The 24,244-nt window shown below is 32.2% G+C and overlaps 1 protein-coding gene across 1 annotated transcript; it reads left to right on the top strand.

Moving 5' to 3' along the window:
- Window positions 1-374: 374 nt before the first annotated feature.
- LOC134693246 (alkaline phosphatase-like) lies at window positions 375-11,935 on the top strand. The gene is made up of 10 exons (XM_063553990.1): window positions 375-510; window positions 2,280-2,515; window positions 4,474-4,651; window positions 5,449-5,624; window positions 6,391-6,492; window positions 7,602-7,704; window positions 8,525-8,665; window positions 9,415-9,606; window positions 10,064-10,192; window positions 11,529-11,935. Exons 1-10 carry the CDS (start codon window positions 450-452, stop codon window positions 11,825-11,827), a joined length of 1,617 nt encoding a protein of 538 aa, XP_063410060.1. The 5' UTR covers window positions 375-449; the 3' UTR covers window positions 11,828-11,935.
- Window positions 11,936-24,244: the final 12,309 nt, after the last annotated feature.

Here is a 24,244-nt window from a genome sequence, read left to right as displayed (position 1 = left end):
GCATTTTTTTTTGCGCCTGTCCTAAGTCAGAAGCCTCTGGTCTTTGTAAGTCTTGTATTATTTTAATTTTAGTTTATTGTGTACAATTTGGAAATTAGTATGGCGTTCATTATCACTGAACTATCATATATTTGTTTAGGGGCCAGCTGAAGGACGCCTCCGGGTGCGGGAATTTCTTGCTGCATTGAAGACCTGTTGGTGACCTTCTGCTGTTGTTTTTTCTATGGTCGGGTTGTTGTTTCTTTGACACATTCCCTATTTCCATACTCAATTTTATAGTTTCCTTATTTTTCATTTTTTTCATATAAGTGCAGGTGGTCTATAACCGTTGAACCATGACTATTTTAAAGTAAAACGTAAACTGTTTACAATAACACATTTTTTTCTTTATACAATCTGTGTTGTCCATCCCGAGTTATCTCTGATAATTTACATGCACCTGGAGAGCAATGGCGTATAGAACTTTGACATCGTTTCTACTTGTCTGTGTTTCCTATTCATTATGCCAAGGTGAGTGATCTTTCATATATATGGATGTAAATATGTGTCATTTTTACAAATAATTCACAATTTTACATCTTACTAAATTCTAATGACTTGTTGCATTGAGAAAACTATAAAGTTTTTATCATAAGTCTATTCTATGATGTTATAGTTCAAATTATCTGTGCATTGAGGGTTATATTAAAAAAGAATAAGCCATTGACTATGCTATAATTTTTTTTGATTCTTTTCAAAACACTGTTTTTCCCCCTTATATATATATAGATGAATCATGTTATGAATTCAACACGTTCGTGAGGGAAAAAAACTCTGTCAATATCAAACAGGAGCATTTCTGTTTAAAACTTTAATAAATCGTTGAAGACCTAGATAATTTATGAACAATGTATGTGTTAATACTCTTCTGGAGGTATTTTAGTTATTTGCGTCGTTTGGTTACCGGTTTATTCCCAAAACTATGTATAGGAAATGTTATATTTTTTGTCATGGGTAATACCTATATGTGCATTTTAAGTATGGTAAGTATACCTGATTGCCATACAACATAATGTTCGAGAACTGTAGTTAATATAACAATTAAATAATATTAAAATTGATGCCCCCCCCCCCCCCCCCTTTTCCACCTTTTCCGCCTTTTTAGTTTTTGAAAGCTATCATTTTGTATTAATCATAATATCAAGGTGTAAATAAAATTCACCCAATACTGCTAACGCGCTTTGTTTGTGTATACATCTTTTACATATTTTAAAACAAAATTTAGTACTATAAACGTTGATTTGTAGTGTTAACTTGGAAAGGACATATATAACATTACTTCATAATGTCTTAACGAATACATTCTTGATCGAAATCTTGTAAGAAAGGTAATACATGTACATAAAATTATCACGTTGTAGTAGGTTGAATAATCTGTCAGTAAATGTGTTCTGAATAAAACCTGGCCAGATTATGTTTATTCCTGATTATCAATTTATAAACAATATATAATAAATGTTATTCAGATACTTTGTAGGATGTGCGAAAAACGACACGGAAAGTAAATAAATAAATTCTATCGCATAGCTTGCCTCGTCAAAAAGCAATTAAGTGTTCAACTGTAAAAAATGTTTGAGATTGTAGACATCTTATATCGTTGACCACGTGATTAGAATGGCGAAGAACAAATTTAAAAGCAAATAAACATGCATGATTAGATAATAAAGTTTGATCATTAATTTATCAAAATATGTTTATAATCATCAAAGCAAAGCTACCCAAGTACCCTTCAATAATGGATGGTCCATTCAATCAAAGATGGGATCATACTGTTACACAATAACTTTGAAACAATACCGCTGTCCAAACCAGTGTCCGAACTATTTACACCAAATTTTAGTTTTCCTTCAAACAGACAGGAAGGTTACCATTATTTGTTTTTGATTTATATTTGGTCAAGGGGGGATGGAATAGGTGTCTCAAATATTTGAACAATATGTATAAACGTCCAAAATAAGCCTTCTTAAAAAAATATCGGACGGTGTAATCAGTTTATATGTAATAGTAGCAAACTGTGCTAAACATCAAATGTTGTATGTGGCAGCAATTGGGACTTTCAAAGAAATTTATTCATATTTAAATTGAACTTCCTATATGTTTCTAGTTCATTCCCATACCAAAATTCTCAAAAAAACATAGAATGTAAAAAAAAATGTTTGATAAGCAATCATATTAAATATTACTATAAAAGAAGTAGAATTAGCGTGTTTCAATCAGCAAATGTCTTTCGTTATGTATAGGACGGATAGAGCCTCCCGAGACAGACTGGGACAAACTAGCAACGGACAGTTTGCAAAAGGCACTCAAACAAACATACAATACAAATTTGGCAAAAAACATTATCTTATTCATCGGAGATGGAATGGGCGTGTCCACTGTAACTGCAGGCAGAATATATAAAGGTCAAAAACAAGGCCATCCTGGCGAAGAGACGATTCTGAAATTTGAAGAATTTCCTCATGTAGCCTTGTCAAAGGTAAGAACCAATAATGTAGTCTTGGTCATACAGATCAACATTCTTTCCCTTTAAAAGAAAGATGAAAATAGTTTTGTTAAGGAGGTACCCAACACTTTCACTAAAATTAATTTGGCTCATTGAATTAAAAATTTTGACAAAGTAATTACTAAAAAGATGAGATCTATGTAGCGGGAGCCTTTTTGGCTGGTGTCTTTATGTAAAAGAAGTAATTATTCTTTACATTCTCAAAATATTCTTTAACAAATGAATTCACCATGACCTTGAATGTTAACATTTTTTTTGCACTTTTATACGCAATACCAAACGTAACGAAAACAATTTGCTCACCCAATTCTATTCAATATATGTGACCCGCCATGACATTTACAGGCTTATGGAGGTAGAACGTCATTGTTGATTTTTTTTTAACTACATAATAATTTTATTCATCAAATATTGCTTGTCATTGTTAGAAAATTATAAACATGATAAATATCGAGATTCAATGAAAACGTATTTGTGAAGAAAAGATAAACACATTCCTTGGCTTCTTTTTTGCGGACGCCGAACTATACATCATATATACGTTTTGAAGTTTGACTTTATCGTTTTAAGTGAAAAATATTTGAATCTACATTTTAAATTAATATACAAAAAATCAAATTTCTGCTCTATATATTTCCTTTCATTCCATAAATGAAGTCTGAAATTTATCCATGATAAATGTACCGCATCGAATGCTTATAAGAGAACACCTACTTATAAACTGTTACGCGTCGCATACTATGTTTAGAGACATGCATAATAAATCTAAATTAAAAAAGGAATTCTTAAAGCTTAGTTGGACAACTTTTAAACTAACTTCATCTCAACAAGTTTAAATAACATGTTTTAAATTGAGCTACAAACAAAACAAAAATGCTCTAAAGATTTTCTTTCATAAATGAAGTCTGAAAAATATCCATAATAAATGCACCGTATCATTACCATTGAAGATATTCACCTTGTATTATATCGGGTTTTAGTTCATATTGCCGACGCTTTTATTTATTAAAGCATTTAACTCTTTTTCTTCGTGTACGATTTTTTTTTATTGAAATATGAATTACTGATAGAAACAAATTGTGATGATTATCAAGATATTTATTTAAACATCAGTAAAAATATTTTTGATTATACATACGTTAAAATTTTGTAAATCCACACAATGTTTTTTTTTTTTTTTTGCATATCATTGACATAGAAAAAATATTTATCAATTATGGACTTTTACGAGGTCAATACGTTATATACTAGTATTGACCACTTCAGTTTATTAGACGCAGTCGAGTGCTAATATAATCTTACAGGTCCATATATAACGTATTGACTGATGTAGTTTAAAATATATGTATGAAAATAATACAACGGTGCCTAGCTAATAAGCTGTTTAAATAATGAAAAAATGCTTTAAAAGACGGGCGAAAGTTACCAAAAGGAGATCAGAAGGACATTTAAACTCAAAGATAGAAAACAAACTGAGAACGCCATGGTTAATAAAAGAGAAAGACAAACAGCCTTTGTTAGTCTTGTATTATTTTAATTTTAGTTTCTTGTGTACAATTTGGAAATTAGTATGGCGTTCATTATCACTGAACTAGTATATATTTGTTAAGTGGCCAGCTGAAGGACGCCTCCGGGTGCAGGAATTTCTCACTGTATTGAAGACCTATTGGTGACCTTCTGCTGTTGTTTTTTCTATGGTCGGGTTGTTGTTTCTGTGAAACATTCCTCATTTCCATTCTCAATTTTAAACACATAAAAGTACACAAAACACACACACCATACATGTAGAAAACTAAAGACTAACACGAAACACACCAAAAACTGGGGATGAACGCTCTGGAGGGTAATTAAATCCTGCTCAACATGAGGCACCCGTCGCGTATTTTTACTATTGTTTTTATTTCTTTCTCAACAATCTTTTATGTTTAAAGACATACGGAAATGATAGGCAGGTTCCAGACTCTGCGCAAACAGCCACGGCGCTGATGAGCGGTTATAAAACAAATTTCTACATAGTTGGCTTCAATGACAAGGTTACAGAGGGGGATTGTTCTGCTGAAACTGAAGAGAACAAACTTAAATCTATTCTTCATCACTTTAATGATGCCGGTAAGTTATAAATCTATTCTTCATCACTTTAATGATGCCGGTAAGTTATAAATCTATTCTTCATCACTTTAACGATGCCGGTAAGTTATAAATCTATTCTTCATCACTTTAACGATGCCGATAAGTTATAAATCTATTCTTCGTCACTTTAATGATGCCGGCAAGTTATTTGTTCATGTAAATGTTCAATCTCTAAACGGTTCATCTCTAATTATAATAGATTTATAGATAACATTACTTACTTCTTAAAAATAATATATCTGAATTTTCGTGAACCAAAATTCTTCGTACAGAAATATCATAAACATAAACAAAAAGCCTGTAACGGTATTTCAATGTGTCGTTTATTGCTGTTTATCATATTTATTTTTCGTTCATTGCTTTGTATATTATGTAGGCCTTTTTTTTTTACTTGTTTGAATTGTTAAACTTTAAAAAAAAATTGTTTGTCATTTCTGACTATGCGATATCAATTTTAAATGACTATGCGATATTAATTTTCCTCATTGATGAAGACCGTCCAATCACATGTAGTAAGACTTTGCTTTTTGCGGGCCTTGTAAACGAGTACGTTAAGAATTCGGCTTGAAAGTGTCAATCAGGTACAAAGTATATTTATATTAATTTTCAAACGAGTATTAGTTATACGATGTCAATACTGCATCATTTTAATAGTACATTGGAATAATTATAATGTTAACTATGGATGTCTTATACTTTTTTTCCCTTCATTTCCTTATAATCCAGACTAAATTATAAGCTTGACAGTTTTCACAATTTATTGTATTTCGTTTCAGGTAGATCTACAGGTGTGGTAACGACTGCACGACTGACCCACGCGACACCTGCCTCGTCCTATGCCAACAGTGCTAACAGAGACTGGGAGTACGATGCTATACTCAAAAAAACAAACGTTACAGGAAACTGTAAAGATATTGCTTACCAACTTGTTTATGACAATTCGTATATACAGGTACACTACCATCGTCCATAGATAATATATAATATTATAATCTTGGAATTGATAAAAAATATCAAATACCAGTTGTTTTAGTATATTTTTGTTCATATCATACAGTATACCTGGCGAAATAACTGAAGCTAGTAATATAAAAGGAAAAAAATGCGGAAAAAAGGGAAAGGGCTTAAAAAAAACTATCCTGTCTCCAGTATACATGCCTTCATCATGGAGTTCCTCTATTACATTAAGTGTGAATTTGTTCTCGTCTTGAAAATGCATGAAACATTTGCCAATGAAAGTTATGCTGTCTAGTGAGTTCACACGTAATTCGATTTCGTAACGTTTTACGTCCTAACGTCAATTCTAATTCGAATTCAAATATGTGTGAACGCGATCAGCGAATTCGATTCGCATTCGATTCGAATTCAATTCGAATTAAAAGTCCGTGTGAACGAGGCATTAAAAGTAAACAGCATTCAATATATGTCATAGTGGTCGGAATTGATAGTTGACTGCATGAATATTCATAATACCATTTTATTTTTATTTTAAAAGAATTCAAAACACATTGATGTTATAAAACAAAAGCAAAAAAAAATAATTATAAAAGCTTTATCTAGTACTTCATAATTTTCAAACTGAATCTTTGGTTGTGCATGTGTGTATTTTTATTCATTGCAAATAGTTAAGATCTTGACACCAAATAACTGCAGTGATAATATTATACTTTTTGAAAGTGATATCTACTCCATTATTAAATTGCGATGCATTGTTTAAGGTTGCCATGGGCGGCGGAAGAACGAGGTTTTTACCTAATACCACTACTGATACAGAGGATGGCAGCAAGGGTAAAAGAACTGATGGCTTGAATTTAGTATCTGTAAGTAATGCTCTTTTTCATAATATTATTTTTATGCCCTATTTATGGGCATGATAATTTCTGGTCTGTGCGTCCGTTCGTTCTTTCGTTCGTTCGTTATTCCGTCTGTTCGTTATTCCGTCTGTCCCGCTCCAGGTTACAGTTTTTGGACTAGGTTGTTTTTTATGAAGTTGTAGTCCAATCAACTTGAAACTTAGTAAACATGTTCCCTATGCTATGATCTATCTAATTTTAATGCCAAATTAGAGATTTTACCCCCATTTTCGCGGTCCACTGAACATAGAAATTGATAGTGCGGATGGGGCATCCGTGTATTTAAGACACATTCTTGTTAGATATATTGTTTCCTCGACTGCTTGATTATTTTGCCGATTGCGGTCGATTTCATTTTCAGGGAAATAAATTTGGAATCATAAGATTGCCAATAAACAGCACATATAAAAGAGGGACGAAAGATACCAAAGGGACAGTCAAACTCATAAATCTAAAACAAACTGACAACGACATATAAATTATAATATGTAACATTTATACAAGGTTTTTTCTAAACAGGTCCTTTTTGTGTGTGTACATTTTGTTGTTTGTGTTATTGGCTTGGTTCCTGGTCGCACATGTGTTGTTTGTGTTATTGGCTTGGTCCCAGGTCGCACATGTGTTGTTTGTGTTATTGGCTTGGTCCCTGGTCGCACATGTGTTGTTTGTGTTATTGGCTTGGTCCCTGGTCGCACATGTGTTGTTTGTGTTATTGGCTTGGTCCCTGGTCGCACATGTGTTGTTTGCATATATTTGCACATGAAGTGTCTCTATCTGAAACCACAATATAATAATCAGACTTTATACTGCTGATGTAAATCAGTAGATAGATGAAGTCGTAAAGGCTACGGTAACCTATAGTTGTCAATGTATGTGTCATTTTGGTCTTTTGTGGATAGTTGTCTCATTGGCAATTATACGATATCTTCCTTTTTTATATATCAATGATGTGTTTTGGAGGCGTGTACACACAACTTCGACAAATACTATAGGGACAAAATATATATTGATAGACTTGGACAAGAAAATTTGCTTATATAGGGCAATTAAGCTTGAAAGCCTTTTTGATTTTTTAGGAATGGCAAAAGAAGCAAAATGAAAAGGGAAGGCGTAATCAATATGTAACTAATAAACTGGAATTTGATAGGATAGATCCAGCTACCACAGACTCTGTACTAGGTATGTTTTCATGGAAACCAAGTAATTATAGTTATCAAAGGTACCAGGATTATAATTGAGTACGCCAGACGCGCGTTTCGTCTACATAAGACTCATCAGTGACGCTCATATCAAAACATTTATCAAGCCAAACAAGTACAAAGTTGAAGAGCATTAATGATCCAAAATTCCAAAAAGTTGTGCCAAATACGGCTAAGATAATCTATGCCTGGGATAAGAAAATCCTTAGTTTTTTTTATAAATTCAAAGTTTTGTAAACAGGAAATTACATTTTTTGGATACAAAACTCCATTATTGATGTAAAACAAAAAATTTAAATATGATACGCCATTATTCCAAAATAGACATATGTCTTTCAGAAATCAAAGTAAGATGGTGTAAACAACAATAAGTGCATTCAACAATGAGCAAAACTTATATACCGTATAGTATTAGTAAATAACTAATCATCAAAAGATACTGTCATGTCAACATACAAAACAACTCAAAAAGGGAAAAATAAAAGCGTGGTATATGTACAAGAAAGGAGAAATAAATATGGCAGATATAGTTCATTGTTTTGAATAATAAATAGAAAAGTTCAAAGCTCAGTATTATAAATTGCAATAGAAAAAAAAAGTCTATGCAAATGAGATGCAATAAATTTTATAGACAACAAATATAAAGAATACATTTGAATTCAGAAACCTATTATAGCCATATGTTGTTGGGTTAATTTTTTATGTTTAGTGTGTTTTTTGTGTGTGTTTTTTCCAATATACGTTAACTTTATGTATGTGTGTTAAATAAAAAGATTAATATTACGTTTTCATATAACAAGGCCTTTTTGAGTCATCACATATGCAGTATGAAGTTGATAGAAATAAAGCAAACGACGGAGAACCAAGCTTAGAAGAAATGACAGAAAAAGCAATAAAAATTCTTAAAAAGAACACTAAAGGATTTTTCTTATTGGTTGAAGGTATGAATGGTTTTTAAATTCGTTACTTTATTTGAAATATACATCTTAGAAAAACACTGATTGAATGGAATGTAAGCGGATTTTTAATTATTCCAACAACGGAAAACAGATAAGACGAAGCCGTTTATTTGAATATCAAACGCAGTTAAAAAAAAAAAAACAGGTTTCCTATTATTTGAAAATATGACTCTTTCGTACTTTTGGTAGCATTTATTCTTATTGAATATATATGTATCGTACAGTGTATCATTTCCATGTTTTGATATGTTAAATTAGTATTTGAGGGATTGCAGTGACTTGTTGTTGATTGTTTGAAGGACCATCAGTCAATTCAAGGGAGCAATGACGAAAATTTATTGTTGTTTTTTAATGTCCTTTTTCTTTTTTTAGCTAAACACGTTTTTAATTTTTTAAATTAGTGTACTAGTATTAGTATGTAAAGTATGTTATTATGAATCAAGTATGGAAATATTGATTACGCCTCTCCTATGCTGCACTAATGTATCAAAGGACGAGAGGAAGTGTTAATTATTACAATTAGATTCACATTTGTAAAGTAAGAAGAGTTTTTCAGATCTCCGAAAAGAGACCAACGTGATCCAAGTCTGGATTTGTGTCAAATGCGATTTCTCCCAGTTTGCGATTTTTTTCTTCTTTTTTTTTGTGTTGATGTTAGATTTTCCTCAAAAGAATGTTTAAAGGGAAACTGTAAAATTTAAAGATGATTATACGTATTATATACATTTTAGGTGGTCGTATAGACCATGCTCATCATGACAATACTGCAAAGAGAGCATTAGAAGAAGTATTAACATTGGAGAACGCAGTGAGAAAAGCCATCGAACTTACCAATCAGGAAGAGACGTTGATAATAGTAACGGGTGACCATTCACACGTATTCAGTATAGGTGGTTATCCGTACAGAGGAAATGATATTTTAGGTAATGTTCCTTGAAAAAAAACAATGGTCTTTTTCCCTTGTGATTGTTTTGCTCAAAATAACAAAACCAGAAGAGTTGTTGCAACCGACTAAATTTTAATATTAAAGTGATTTAATAATTACAATAAAATTGTACACCCTTGGTGCGATTCGATGCTGATACATAGCTATATTTCCAATGCATTTTGGGTTTAGGTTAATAAGTACTAATTATTCCAATTTATTGTCTGAGCAAATCGTATACAGTTTGTCAATATCTCTTTGATTTAAGATTTTATTTATTTTCTGAAATAACTGATTGTATTAAAAGCTTAACTTTTTAGCTTAGAAATATACCTAAATGATATACTAACACACATTCGTTAATTTTATTTCAAGTCAAAGTACACATATGAAGTAATACTGGATTCCAAATTTTATAAAAAAAAATCACTAGTCTGTAATTTTACGTATTGTAGGTCTTGCCAATCCATTATGGTATGAACCCTCGTTAGATAAGTTACCGTATACAACATTATCTTATGGAAATGGACCGGGTATGAATTATACTATTGTGGGCAGAGAGAATATCACAGGAGTTGATACAAGTAAGGAGAATATGATTGTGTTAATTTCGTTTACGTTTGTTTTCTTTTTATGTCCCATTTATGGGCATTATGTTTTCTGGTCTGTGCGTCCGTTCGTCAGTTCGTTCGTTCATCCGTTCGTCCGTCTGTTCCGTTTCCGGTTAAATTTTTTGGTCGAGGTAGATTTTGATGAATTTGAAGTTCAATCAACTTGAAACGTATTACACATGTTCCCAATGATATGATCTTTCTAATTGTAATGCCTAATTAGAAATGTTACTCCATTTTCACGGCCCACCAACATAGAAAATGATAGTGCAGATTGGGCATCCAAGTACTTGGGACACATTTTGGTTGTTTATCATTTAATTTTGTAATGAAATTTAAGCGGTGTTGAAGTGTTTCAAAGACACTTTGGTTCTCCCAATTATGGATTTACTTCTGATAAGAACACACCAAAAATACCTTAAAAAAGCTTGAAATCAAACCCAAATGTTAGTTTAGTAAAAATGCACTGGGAGAATACATTTTTCGTCCATTAATGAGACAATATGGTATTAGCAAACTGAAACAATCGAACAAAACACACACAAAAGTAAGATAAAATTACCAATAGCAATCAACATCAAAACAGATAATACCATGAAAAACACATTAAAGACAAACCTCAGTCGACAAAATATTAAGCAGAAAATGGAAGAATCGGTGCTTTAAAAGGGTCATTGCATTTCCTGATCCACTTGTGGCGCACACTGTATAACTTCTGTTGACATAAGAAATATTACCGGTTATAATGCATCATACGATGGTCTCCCACGTCTGACCATAGACAATGCCATATTTATAACCATCTTTGCATTTCAATTCTCTGTTCCTTAATAAACTTGACGACAAAATGAGAAAGTTCAAAAAAATTATCCTAATGAAAGGATACACATTACCGTTACCGATAGCAGTAGAACATTCTTTGATAAATATAAATGCATAAAATAACAAAAATACCGAACTCAAAGGAAAATAAAAAACGGAAAGTGATTTGTCAAATGGCAAAATCAAAAGCTCGATCACACCAAACCAAATGGAAGACAACAGGAGGATTTTTTTTCTTCTGTTTGCACTCCAGCCAAGCGTTTTCTAGAATTTCATGCTACGCAAAAAGAGTGGTTAAAAAATTCAAGATGTCGTTCAGCTACTCATTTATTGATCTGCTGAAAGTGTTTTTTTTTATGTTGAAAAGGTTTTCTGGAATGCTTTTCGAGTACATTGATATTCAATTTTAGATGAATAAAATGATTAGCCTAGGATTAAATGATGATATTTCGTAGTATACAACATCAAAGTGTTTTTATGTTTTCAGCTTCTGATAACTACGTACAACAGAGTGCTGTTCCCGTTGCATCAGAGTCACATGGCGGAGAGGATGTACCCATATTTGCCATTGGACCGATGTCACATCTTATTCACGGTGTTCAAGAACAACATTATGTTGGTCACGTGATGCAATTTGCTGCATGCGTGGGAAAGTATTCCAAAAATTGTGATCGCATAGTAACAAATCCACATTCGGCTTCTAGTGCAAATGAGATACAGTTTTCCTTTTTAAGAGTGATAATGTATGGAATTTTAGGAGTATTACATGTAATGCTTATATTTTAATATCGTACTGTTGTTTTATTTTGTTTCTATTTTGATGCGTCATTATCCAGATCATATTTTTTATCATGTATAAGTGTATAGTTAACAAAAATAAACATATTGTATATATTGCTTTCATTTTTAAACGGGTATTAATGCTTTAAAGTAATATAAAAAATACTAAACTCCGAGGAAAATTCAAAACGGAAAGTCCCTAATCTAATGGCAAAATCAAAGGATAAACACATCAAAGATGCCATAAAGAGACTTATTGGAAACTGTCAAAATGTTTGAGTACATCATTTTTTTTACACGTTTCAGTTTTACATTCTGATCATACAATTTTTAGCAATATAAGAAATACAAACACCCGATGGCTTGATTGTCTGTTGAAATTCGTTTAAATCGAAATTGTAACTCGCCTTGATTTTTCCCCCCATATTTAACAGTACAAAACCAATTTTGAAGCCCTATAGATTGAAGTGATTAAAGCCTCATGTTTGTGCTCAAAACAAGAAGGATTAATACAGATAGAATCCAAGTTTGGTAAACATGACTCTTACTTAAGGGAATTTATCATTAACTTTCCGAATTTTAAAATACTTAATAAACCTTTTTTCAGAGGAATCCATAGACAGTCTACAGACTACATTTTGTATCACCCCCTTTCCTGTCTTATCCCTTAATCAATAATTCACTGCTGTTTAATCTGAAGTCTTTCTCACGATCTAACCCCTCTTAAGATTCTGCATACGAATGCATTATTACAAACTTCTTTACTGTAATTGACACAAATATAGTTTGTTTGAAAACGGGGATATAAGGTATGATTATCTTTTAAGCCTAAAGGAAACAGAAGTGCTCATATTTGAGAAACAAGCTTCATTGGGCGTACGGAATGCTCTCGCTGCTTACATCTTCGTAAATGGTCTCTGGTGGATAGTAGTCTTATTGGAAATCATACACATTCTTATTTTTCTTTTTTCACACTTGTTTTATTTACACTTCCATAAAAAAAATAGCATATGGCTGTTTTGATTTGACCAAATATTTTACATGATTTAAACCATTTCTTTTGTCGATTGCAGATAATTGACGACGGGAAATGGGTTTGACATCTTTATTTTTATTTTATCATATGAAGTTGACCAGACTATATCGCTCCTTTTATTTGATATGTTTGCAGTAGGCTTTGATTATTTCGTTTGCAACATAGTTTTACCTTGTGGGCGCATCTCAACCGACACATTAATTTGCATATATCTAAAGCTTTCAATCACACCTTGTTTGTCTATATGTTCATAATGTACACGCAATAAAAATGTTTTGATACAAACACTGCTTTCACTTTTATATGGGAAGTTGAAGAAACAAGGCAATAGAAGTATAAAGTAAAATCACAAAAAAATGAACTCCGAGGAAAATTCAGAACGGAAAGTCCCTAATCAAATGGCAAAATCAAATGATAAAACACATCAAACGAATGGACACTAACGCTGTAAGGACTCATACGATTTGATGAGTATAACTAGGAGATAAGCTATACACATTAGTAGGCACAAAAGGACACATATTTTATTCCGTTTACTGATCTCTTTAGTTGTCAACAATAAGATGCCCAGTAAAAATAGATATTAGTATACTTCACGTTAAAATGCCATATTTTGATTGGCTAAGACGAGGGTGTCAATTTACTCTATCACATGGCTGAGCTGGTGACAATTTTTTTTTAATGTTACCCTCTCGTCTAGACCAATCAGAAATCGATAATTCAAGGAACAATGAATTGAATTTACATCAAGGAATTAAATACAATGCTTAAGTTCTACGTTTTGACTCAGATTTTATTATCGACTGTTAAAATAAATAAAATAAAACATCTTGATGACTTTTGTTGTTTTTTTCTAATGCCCGTAACGTTGTTATGAACGTGACGTCATAGAAAATACTTTAAAAATAAAAGTAATCTGTAAAAGCCAATAATGATAGGACATTCAGTATAATAAATTAAATAACACATAGCTGAGAGGGTGATAGAGCAGATTGGCCTGGCCATCATGAAAATGATCGGCGTAGAGACGACCAATTATGTTCCCATTGTGAAAAATGTTGGCGTGTGTATTGACAACCTTCCCGCCTATTGTCATTGTAAACTGGTAAACCCCTGCCACTGGTGCTCGGAATATGCCTGTTTGAGTACTGTATCCATTTCCTATATTGACGGACGGTTTGTCAAAGATGATAACTTGACCCTTTGGAACGTTAACCAAGTTGTGTGATAGCAATGCAGAAAACACTACTGCTTTTCCTGAAATGATAGATAGTGGTTTGGGTATTTGCAACACTACAGCTGTTTAAATATTCACCTGTTTTATCAAATTAAAGACTTATCATGGGAAGCTTCTCTGATTAACCTACACGATATGTGTGATTTAGACCTAATTAAGACTAATATAAGTTTATATGTTATGTATTTGTTTTCAGTATATTTGTTGTTTTTATATACAATGATGTAGAATGTAAATCAATGACAATACAACATAAGCTAGCTTTTATATACAATGATGTAGAATGAAAATACAACATAAGCTAGTTTTTAAATTCTAACTTATTCTGTATGCTTGATTGATTAGTGTTTAATGCCAATCAGCACTACTGCCTATTTCAAGGAGATCAGTTTTTAATTGATGGTGTGCCCGAAGAGAACCATGAACTTCTGCAAGAAAGTTAAAAAGACATTCAGTAGATCGAGCCCATCTGCTAAGTTCGGATTTAGAACTCCCTACATCAGTGCTGACAGGCTACTGGTACACTAAATGAACTACTCGGACCACTCTGCCACCGACCCCACTTGTGCTGTAGCACCTCTGCAATATGCTTTAAAGGAAGGAGTGTTCCCAATACGTGTTTTGAGCCAGTCCGAATTGACTACCCTGTAATTCAGTGGTTGTCGTTGCAGTTGTTACTTCATACTGTTTTTCGTTTATCGCTTTGTAAGGAATTAGGTTTTGTTAAGTTTTTCGTTTTAATATGTTTGTTTGTTTGAAAACTAGTAGTTTCAAATTATGTCATGTTTGAGCCTTTTGTTGCTGACTGTATGGTATAGGTTTTTCATATAGATGACTGACGTACATCTTCGTGACCTATAATTACTTTCACCTTGTCAGTAGGACTCTTGTTAATAGTTGGTTGTATCATCAACAATCTGGCACATTTCAATGTTTTATGTATTGTAATTTCTTTTGTGTATTTTTATGCCCCACCTACGATAGTAGAGGGGCATTATGTTTTCTGGTCTGTGCGTCCGTTCGTCCGTTCGTTCGTCCCTCTGTTACACTTCAGGTTGAAGTTTTTGGTCAAGGTAGTTTTTGATGAAGTTGAAGTCCAAACAACTTGAAACTTAGTATACATGTTCCCTTTGATAAGATCATTCTAATTTTAATGCCAAATTAGAGAATTTATTCCAATGTCACGGTCCAGTAAACATAGAAAATGATAGTGCGAGTGGGGCATCCATCTACTGTGGACACATTCTTGTTTTATGTAATTTAACATCTATATTGAACCACACATTTAGTATGAAGACGAAGAGAAATTATTTTCCTCTAAATACTATGATTTTAATTTTAGTTTATTAATATGTTTTGGAGTTAAGTTTGGTGTCCATTTTAACTGAAATATTACACTTTTTTGTTTAGGGGTCAGCTAAAGCCCGTCTTTGGTTGCAGGATTTTCTCGCTGTGCTAAAGATCCAAATAGTGCCATTAAAGTGCGAGGTTTGGCATGCCACACAACCAGGTTCAACCCACCATTTTTATTCCCCTTTAAAAATGTCCTGTACATCAGGAAGATGGCCATTGTTATATTATTGTTCGTTTCTGTGTGTGTTGCATTTTAATGTTGTGTCGTTTGTTTTCTCTTATTTTTGAGATATTAAGATAAGACGTGGCACGGTACTTGTTTATCCAAAATTCATGTATTTGGTTTAGATGTTATATGTGTTATTCTCGTGGGATTTTGTCTGATGCTTGGTCCGTTTCTGTGTGTGTTGCGTTTCGGTGTTGTGTCGTTGTTCTCCTCTTATATTTAATGCGTTTCCCTCGGTTTTAGTTTGTTACCCCGATTTTGTTTTTTGTCCATGGATTTATGAGTTTTGAACAGCGGTATAAAACTGTTGCCTTTATTTAGGACTGGGTTCTGCTTTTAGGTGGGGTTGTTGTCTCTTTGACACATTCTGCATTTCCATTCTCAATTCTGTTGCGTCTCAAAATTATTTTGCTCTCTCTTCAATTTTTGTGTTTAAAGGTTATAAATCAAATATTGAATTAAAATACTTCTACTTGATAATAACCGTTCTTACCTACATTGGATCCCGTATTAGATATATTAAACTGCATGACATTATCTTTTGCCTTCAGGTACGATATCTCCTTGTCCTTTTGAAGATGGTCTTTCTGAATAGTATAATTTTTTTTAAACACTGTTTTGTAGAGCTGTAATTTGTTTTTCTAATTCCATTCCCAAATGCGATTCCTATCATAAAAGAAAAGTAACATATGTATTTTCCGATATATTAAGTTTTTATGGCATATTGAATGAGAAATGTGGTATAAACGTTTGTTCTTTGGATTTCTAAAAGACATATGTTTTTAATGTTTGCCATATTTTAACATGCATAATATATTCTAATGTGTATTCTGCATTTATTTTAATCATTCATCATCCATGTCTTCGTCTGTTATCTGGGCGAAGTGATCAAAATATCCACTCACGATCGTGTTGTTTATATAATTTAACAGCACTTCTTATTAACCATGTACTTAAATAAACCACGCCTACTAACCCCATATCCAATATACTTGGTCCCTACGCAGTCGCTGTTAACCAATGATATTCCTAGAAATGTATAGGTTGTAAGATGGGTAGTTAGTTAGATGACTATTGTGTTTGATCGTACACAATAATATATTAAAATGTAGATACACGGCAGTTTTACAGGTAACATTTATGATAGTATATATAGTGTTTGTCTCTTTAATGGCCCAACAGCTAAGATAATGTGTAATGGAGATTTTCCCCTGAAACTGGTTGGCCCTTCATTCAGAAATTAAGTTCATCCTTGTAGATTACTGTATGGCTCTCTCTGTGTCATGTGCGGTTAAATCTTTATTTCACCCATTTAAAGTATGCAAAAGAGAGAGTAAACAAATAATTGTTACCTGCATGAGTAATTGATGCAGTAGTGCCGTCTCGCTGGAGCTGGCAATTGTTGGAACAGCCGGTTTATTGGTTTCCGGAAGACCTTGATCAAGCAATCCATGGCAGGGGTTTGTTAACCATGTTAACATCAGAAGACTAATTAATGTACTTAGAAATTTAAACATGATATAATTTGCAGAATGTTTCAAAATGAAATGTCCTAAATACTGACATTTCCTTATCTACAAGTATTGTAATTCAGTAAACTTTACAAGTATAATCTTTAATGAATATACATGTATATTTTCAAAGGGGTATAGAAAGTAATGTATCTAGAATCTAAAAGATGAATTATAATATATCTATAAAAAAGAGTGCATTTTATCAAGAATACACCTGTTAAAAGGTTGATACATTATTTACTATTAAAGAATCTATTTACTGCTGTTGTAGAGGTAATCACCCTTACGTGAATCCGTCTTATATTTATGTTATTAGATATAAATTGTTTTCAACATTTAGATTTTTTACCCATATCATTGTGTCCGTCTGTATTGTCAAATCAATGACTTAAGAATTGGAATTTGCTGCTTCTCTGCTAAGCACGCGACATTTTAAAGGAGTTATTAGGTCTTTCCACCTTTCTTGTGGAAAGACCTATTGAATTTGTTCTGATTATTTTTTTTTTCTTCCGCCTAATTTTTTTCTTGCGGTGTAAAAATGTTTCAAAAGATGTCGCTTAGTTTTTTTGTATTTATGATATCATTCAGTCTATACGCTTTTGAAACTGACCCTGTTTAACCGAACACTTTTCTTTGTAAGAGTTATCTCCCCAAACACTGTTTTTCTTGTTATCAGATCTCCTCCACAACCGTAAAAGAAAGCGACAAATTTATTTTTCCAAATTGCTCACTACATCCTCAGGATGTTACGTTTAATTTTCACCGAAGCTTTATGAAGACTCCATATGAGAGTTAATTCCCCTTTTGTACTGAAATAAATGAAATAAATTTGTTACTGGAAAACCATTAGTGATAGAGGCCTATGGTCTTTTGATTTGAGGTCCTTGGTCCAACAAAATGAAAATTAGGTCAAGGTCAAATTCTAAATGTTGATTTTGGCTTATTTTCACTCTTTTTCATTAACCTTATAAGATTTCGACAAAATTATTTTTACTATATTGTTAGTTGCGACATGTCGTAACTTATAAATTTTGATTGGAAGGGTGCGAAGAGAATAAATGGGATTTTTGCCCCTGTTATATTTAGAATTATGCGTAAAGTGATATTACTTATGAACCATACATAATACAGACCTAGGGTCTTTTAATTTGGGATCCTTGGTTTATGACCTTGAAATTGAGGTCAAGGTCATAGGTTAATTGGACGTTCTAGATTTTGATCTTTGCTTGAAATTCATATTCATATATCATTTAGCCATAGGAACTGACATTTTCAACTGAATTTTAATATTTTCATATCAAAATAGATCCTTATTGGTGGAAAGACCTTCAATTGTTCTTTGAACAATTGGTTTTTAATTATAGTTTATAATTGCTTAGTCTTTAGTATTCTATGTTGTGTCTTCTGTACTATTATTAGTCTGTTTGTCTTTTTATTCTAAGCCATGGCGTTGTCAATCTATGAGTTTGACTGTCGCTCTAGTATCTTTTATCCCTTTTTATAGTTGTAGGCTTAGTGTACTAATCATGTTAGTATGTATACAACATTAACATTATCGTCGTCAAAGTAATTTTGGTCCAGCTTAACCTTTTTTCTATCTTTAATATAAACTGCAGTAACTTGAAAAAAAAATATAGAGAGGGTCACAACAATCGTAATTAAGTCAATAAACTAGTATATTATTCAACGATACTGTTTTAACAATAATGAAAAAAAACTAAATGAGATAGTTCACAATGAACTGAATTTAAACCAGTTTGAAAAACAGAAAAATAAGAAACTAACAGCTTAATTATTTGTAATTACTAGTTCAGTTCATAAAAAGATAAGAAAATTTCTAAACTTTAAAGAAAATCACAGAAGAAAAATGCTATCGCCATTTGGCATTATTCTAAAATAAACTGTCAAGAAGCTGCTGCTTAATAAAATGAAAAGCTACAACTCTATCTAGCTAATGAGAAGTGATACAATGTTTATATATAAGCAGCACAAGAAAGGTTGTTAACTTGTGAACTTTTAGATGGCAGCAATTTCAATATTTAAACTTATCGGATTGATGAAGAAAACAGACACTAATTGAGACAAAACAGAAACGAAACTGTACTTCCATCAGACCTTTACATCCTACCCTTACTATGAAATCACATTCTCTCACAGATTCCCTCTCTCTCTAAATTCAACTCACAATCATATACCCTCATCCTCTCCATCATTTGATTTTTCTCCCTCCCTTTCTCGCACTTTAACCTTTTCGTAACACCCATAACCACCTACTACCTATACTCTGCTTTGTGTGACGTCCCTATGAGAAAATTGGGGTAGTAGATGAATACGATATTATGAGAATATTCCAGATATGGAAGAATTTACATTTTAGAAATAAGAAGGAAATATAGAAATAATTGATATCAAACATAAATATATGATACTGAGCCAATTTTAGAAATGTTGTCTTTTTTCTACAAAATGGTCATCATAGCATTTGTAAAAAAGATTAACAGCCAAAGTTACAAAAAGTCAAATTGTGTAATGTAAATTTGAAAATAGAATGCTATTTTGATTGATAAAATTATGAATGACAAAGGTGTATATTAAACTCTCATTTTTAAAGTGTTTTGGGTGTGTTGATGAAAAAGTATGTTGCAAAAAATGGAGAAAAAGAACATATTAAATGAAAAAGGTCAAATGGTATAAAAATCTCAATAGTAAAACAACTTGTAAAAGCAAAAAGACAAAATTAAAGAATTCCAAAGTTGAAAAATGTTAAATGGTATTTAAAATACCTGTCTACTAATGTACTAGCCAGCCGGCCTGTGGACTAGCTGGACTTTAAGGTGCTAGTTCACCAAGACAAATGCCCGCATTGGGTCACCTATCTTTTCCATTTGGAGAACCAGTTTTTAGTCTCCGATTTGACGTGGAGGGTTTTAAAATTAGCTGTGATAAAATTGGAATGATTAAATGTAGCTACAAGTTTTGATGGTAAACAGATTCATGCAGATTTCAGTTACACCTATTCAGAAATACTACTTGGAAGAACAGAAACTGCAAAATATTACACTGTCAGAAAGAAGCAGAACTTAACATGTATCCTTAAATATATCTGACGCGTAATTTAATTTAAATATTTGGTGGGAACAGGGGCAATTCCAGATATATTGAAAAGGGGGAATTCCACCTTTAATCATTAGGCAGCAACCATTTGATTTTCTGAGGGAGGGAGGCTATGGATTTTTTGGGGAAAAAAAGTTTGTTTCCAGTTTGTGATGTTTTTGACCCTGAGAAGAAAAATGTTTGTTTTACCCTCAGCTGCTAAACGTAAAAGAAAAAATGTTTTTCACCGAAGGCAAAAAAAAAAATTAGTCTGGAAAAATATCCATAACCACAATTCTTGCTGTAATAAATTGATATTATTATAATAAATTACTACATGTAATGTAACTAAGTGTATTGAATAATTATAAGGTGTACACATATGTCTTGTTTGTTTTAAAAGACCATAATAAAATTGAGAAAGGGAATGACCTCATTTTCTTGGATCATGTTAAGTTTATGTGATAGTTGTAGTAAAGCTTTCTATTTAGGACTATCAACAAATATCAATGATTATTAAAAAAAATAAGGCAAGACATTTCAGCGTGTGCACTCTTTTTACCTTTTTTAAAATATAAAATAACGAGCTCATGATATGCATTTAGGAGACTATTTTGTTTTAATTGTATATTATAGATACAGTATTTCCTGAAAAGTTTTTTTTAACATATCTCTCAATGTCAAGGCCATAACTACCATTGACTATGTGCCCCATGGTGGTCTGTATGTGTGTATTGTTTTTGCAGGTATGGTGGGTTTTCAGCTTATTCAGAAACTATTGCAAAGTTTTTATTTATACGACTAATGCAACTAGGTGAGTTTTGCCATTATAAGAACTCTCATTTTGATATCTGAAACATAAATCTGTATGGAGATTTTCCTCAAACCCCAATAATTAATCTTGCATTTTTGTCCATTCTTGAAAAATTGCAATAATAAATGCACCCAATAATTTCTGGATTAGCAGTATATGATAGTCATTTTTTTTTTATTTTACTCCATCACTTGGTTTACAGTTGTGGCATGATCCCCAGTTTTCAGAGAATGCAGCTCAAAACTGTGCTAGAGACTGATTTAAATTTATATTGGGGTGATATTTTTTGCTCACTGTTGAAGGACTCACTATGTCTTTGAGATGAAGCACAGACATAAAAGCACATTTCCTTTGCGTTTTGGTGTGCATAGTTTTTGCTCATATGATTACCAATGAGACACTCTCCACCAGAGACCAATTGATGTTAAAAGTAATAAATCAATTTGAAAAGAGCATTCCTATTTAAACTGTAGGATTCTAGACAAATACACACTAAGTTGACAGTAAGAAGATAAAGCAGGTTATAATTACTTGTTTATTATGTTTTTTATATATGTCTGCAAATGAAAGACAGAATGCACCACAATTACCAGTAAATAAACAGTTAACATTGATCATACATAAACAAAATACATTTGGCAATAATTATCTGAACAAATCAGTTACATTTCTGTTGCAATTACTGTTGATTCATTAATATTCATTGGATATCAATTTTCATGGATTTCATGGGTAAAGGAGAACCAGGAAATTAAATACTCGACGAATTATAAATTGTTTATGGTCTTCGCATGCAGAGATTTGCATAACCATGAAATCAATTTTCCACAAAAATATAAGCTTTCCTTAACCCTTTAACCCCCAATCCCGCCTGTAGGCGTGATGGCGACAACCATTCTTTGATGGTCCGTATGACCCTCCATACATTTTTTGAACGGCACCACTTGTACTGTCATGATAGCAGAGACTTCAACAAAGCAGTTTATGGTCCATAAACTCTTGTCAGAGGTCTGTTTATGAAAATATGGCACTTTTAAAGCCGTTTAAAAGTTAAAAATCGGAAAAACGTGAAAAGTAGCCAAAATCAGGTGGGGGTGGGCATCTTTTGATTGCCACTACGTAACTGGTAGTCACTGTAGGTATAAACCCTTATCGTAAATGCATGCATGCATAGGTGGTATAGGAACACAAAGAGGCATAATATGGCCAAAAGGGAACTAGTCTGTAAAATCTAGGTCACCGTTTTGTAAAAAATCCGTAAAAACACACATTTAGGCAGACCTGACTTGACAATAATAGTTCGCCAGCAAGACAATTAAGTCCCATATACTACCAGTCAGCATGAATGGACTGCAGCAACTGTAGGGTAAGACTTAAATGACAGAGAAACACAGTCTGGTCAATGTTCACCTCTCAAGGTCGTTTTCAAATCAGAAAATAGACGGAAAATGACAATTTTTCAGTGGGGGTGGGTGCAAACCCTTGAGAAAATCTTCCAGCTCCCACCCCACCCCCCACCATGCCGTCAGCCCCCAAATCTCAATATATAGTTTAATAGATGAGCATCAGTTACAGCATCAAGAGTCTGCTCATTTGCATATAATTTGCATATGTTTGCAAATTTTCGAAAATGCCTGATTTTCCAAAAATCTCTTGGGGTCGAATGAGTTAATCCATGAAAATTGGTACCCATGAAAATAAATGAACCCACACTTAGTTAAGTGTTTTTTTTAGCACTATTTTGCTAGAAACAAATTCTTTTAATACTCAGCATGAATAATTCAAAGTCAAAATAATATAATTTTCCAAAATCAACAGAATATGCAGCAAGCACACATCTCATTTCCCAAAATATGTTAATTAAATGATATTTGTTTGTGAACATATGGTTTAAAAATCAAAAATAAAAATGCATTTTTATTTAAATAAACCATGAACATGTATATCTTCTTCTATAAAAACACTTAGTACATATTATCAATGTTTCACAGAGATTAGCATTGTTAAAGCTAAATCTTGGGCCAAAATGCTAATGGAATTTGTGAAAATCCTTTATTAAACTGAAATATTGATATACATCCCTATCTCACAATACAAAAAATCTTGTGCAAAAATCCTCATGTAACAATTAAAAAAAAAAGACACAAAAAAAATTTCACAGGATGAATTTTAGTTTCAATTTATCACTGTTGACATGTCACTTCCTTTCATTTCATTATTTTAATTTACACTTCAGAGAAAAATCTGACAATTAATATTTCAAAAGCACTTAGCAGTACATGTATTCTATAATTTCCACAATTCTATTTTTAGAATAAATGTTGAATGTCTAAGCAAACACATGAACGTTTTGGAAACTGTTGAGAAATAGGTTCTTTTACATACAAAACAGTTGAAAATGTTCAGTAATGATTCAATTTATGAACTTTTGTTTTCTAACTTCAATGCAGGGATTGAAAAAGTTTCAAAGGACATCCTCATCATGTAAAGTAATGTCATACATATTATATTATTAAAATAAAACTTCTTTTGTTGGAATCTTAACAGTTGTGAGAATTTATTATTACCTTTGTTGAACAATTAACACAAATTCAAAATCTATCATTGTTATTACAGGAAATGTCAATAGTGCTACAGAAATTTAAAATGCAGTTTTTTTTTTTGCAACATTCATACTATCACAATTCATGCCGTAATATAAAACATATCGTAAATATTTTTTAATTGTATAGTAACCAACTGATGAAATTGGTATTTCCATTGTTGTTCCTCATCTAGATTAAGCCTTAAAAATTAATTTAATCTCAATAAAGATATACTCTGGACTTTTTATCCTACAGGAGTTGAATTCACAAAAAGACTTACAACTAAAATTGATTGTAAGTCATGAACAATTCAGTATGTTAACAATCAATCTGAGTTTTAAGTTTTTTTTGAGAAATTGATCAGATTAAGTTATCACATATGAATCATATGTCGGAAAATGGTTGAAAAACACCAAAATAACAAAAATGCACTTAGTTTTACCATATTATGTACAAGTGTTATAATTTACATCAAAAATTATGTATTGAATGGTAGAGGACCAAACAAACAACTGCAGATTTATTAGAGATGTTACATTTATGGCATGGACTAGTTATACCAGTT

The sequence above is a fragment of the Mytilus trossulus genome, chromosome 12 (genome assembly GCF_036588685.1).
Source record: "Mytilus trossulus isolate FHL-02 chromosome 12, PNRI_Mtr1.1.1.hap1, whole genome shotgun sequence".
In the NCBI taxonomy this organism is placed as follows: Eukaryota; Metazoa; Mollusca; class Bivalvia; order Mytilida; family Mytilidae; genus Mytilus; species Mytilus trossulus.
This window is presented reverse-complemented; position numbering and strand designations above follow the sequence as displayed.

What these genes read in the sequence shown, in the direction of transcription:
- LOC134693246 (XM_063553990.1), top strand. Translation starts at nt 450, where the DNA reads ATGGCGTATAGAACTTTGACATCGTTTCTACTTGTCTGTGTTTCCTAT. An exon ending in ATGACAATTCGTATATACAG is followed by an intron (nt 5,625 to 6,390) that starts GTACACTACCAT and finishes GCATTGTTTAAG; the next exon opens with GTTGCCATGGGCGGCGGAAG. An exon ending in TACCACAGACTCTGTACTAG is followed by an intron (nt 7,705 to 8,524) that starts GTATGTTTTCAT and finishes TCATATAACAAG; the next exon opens with GCCTTTTTGAGTCATCACAT.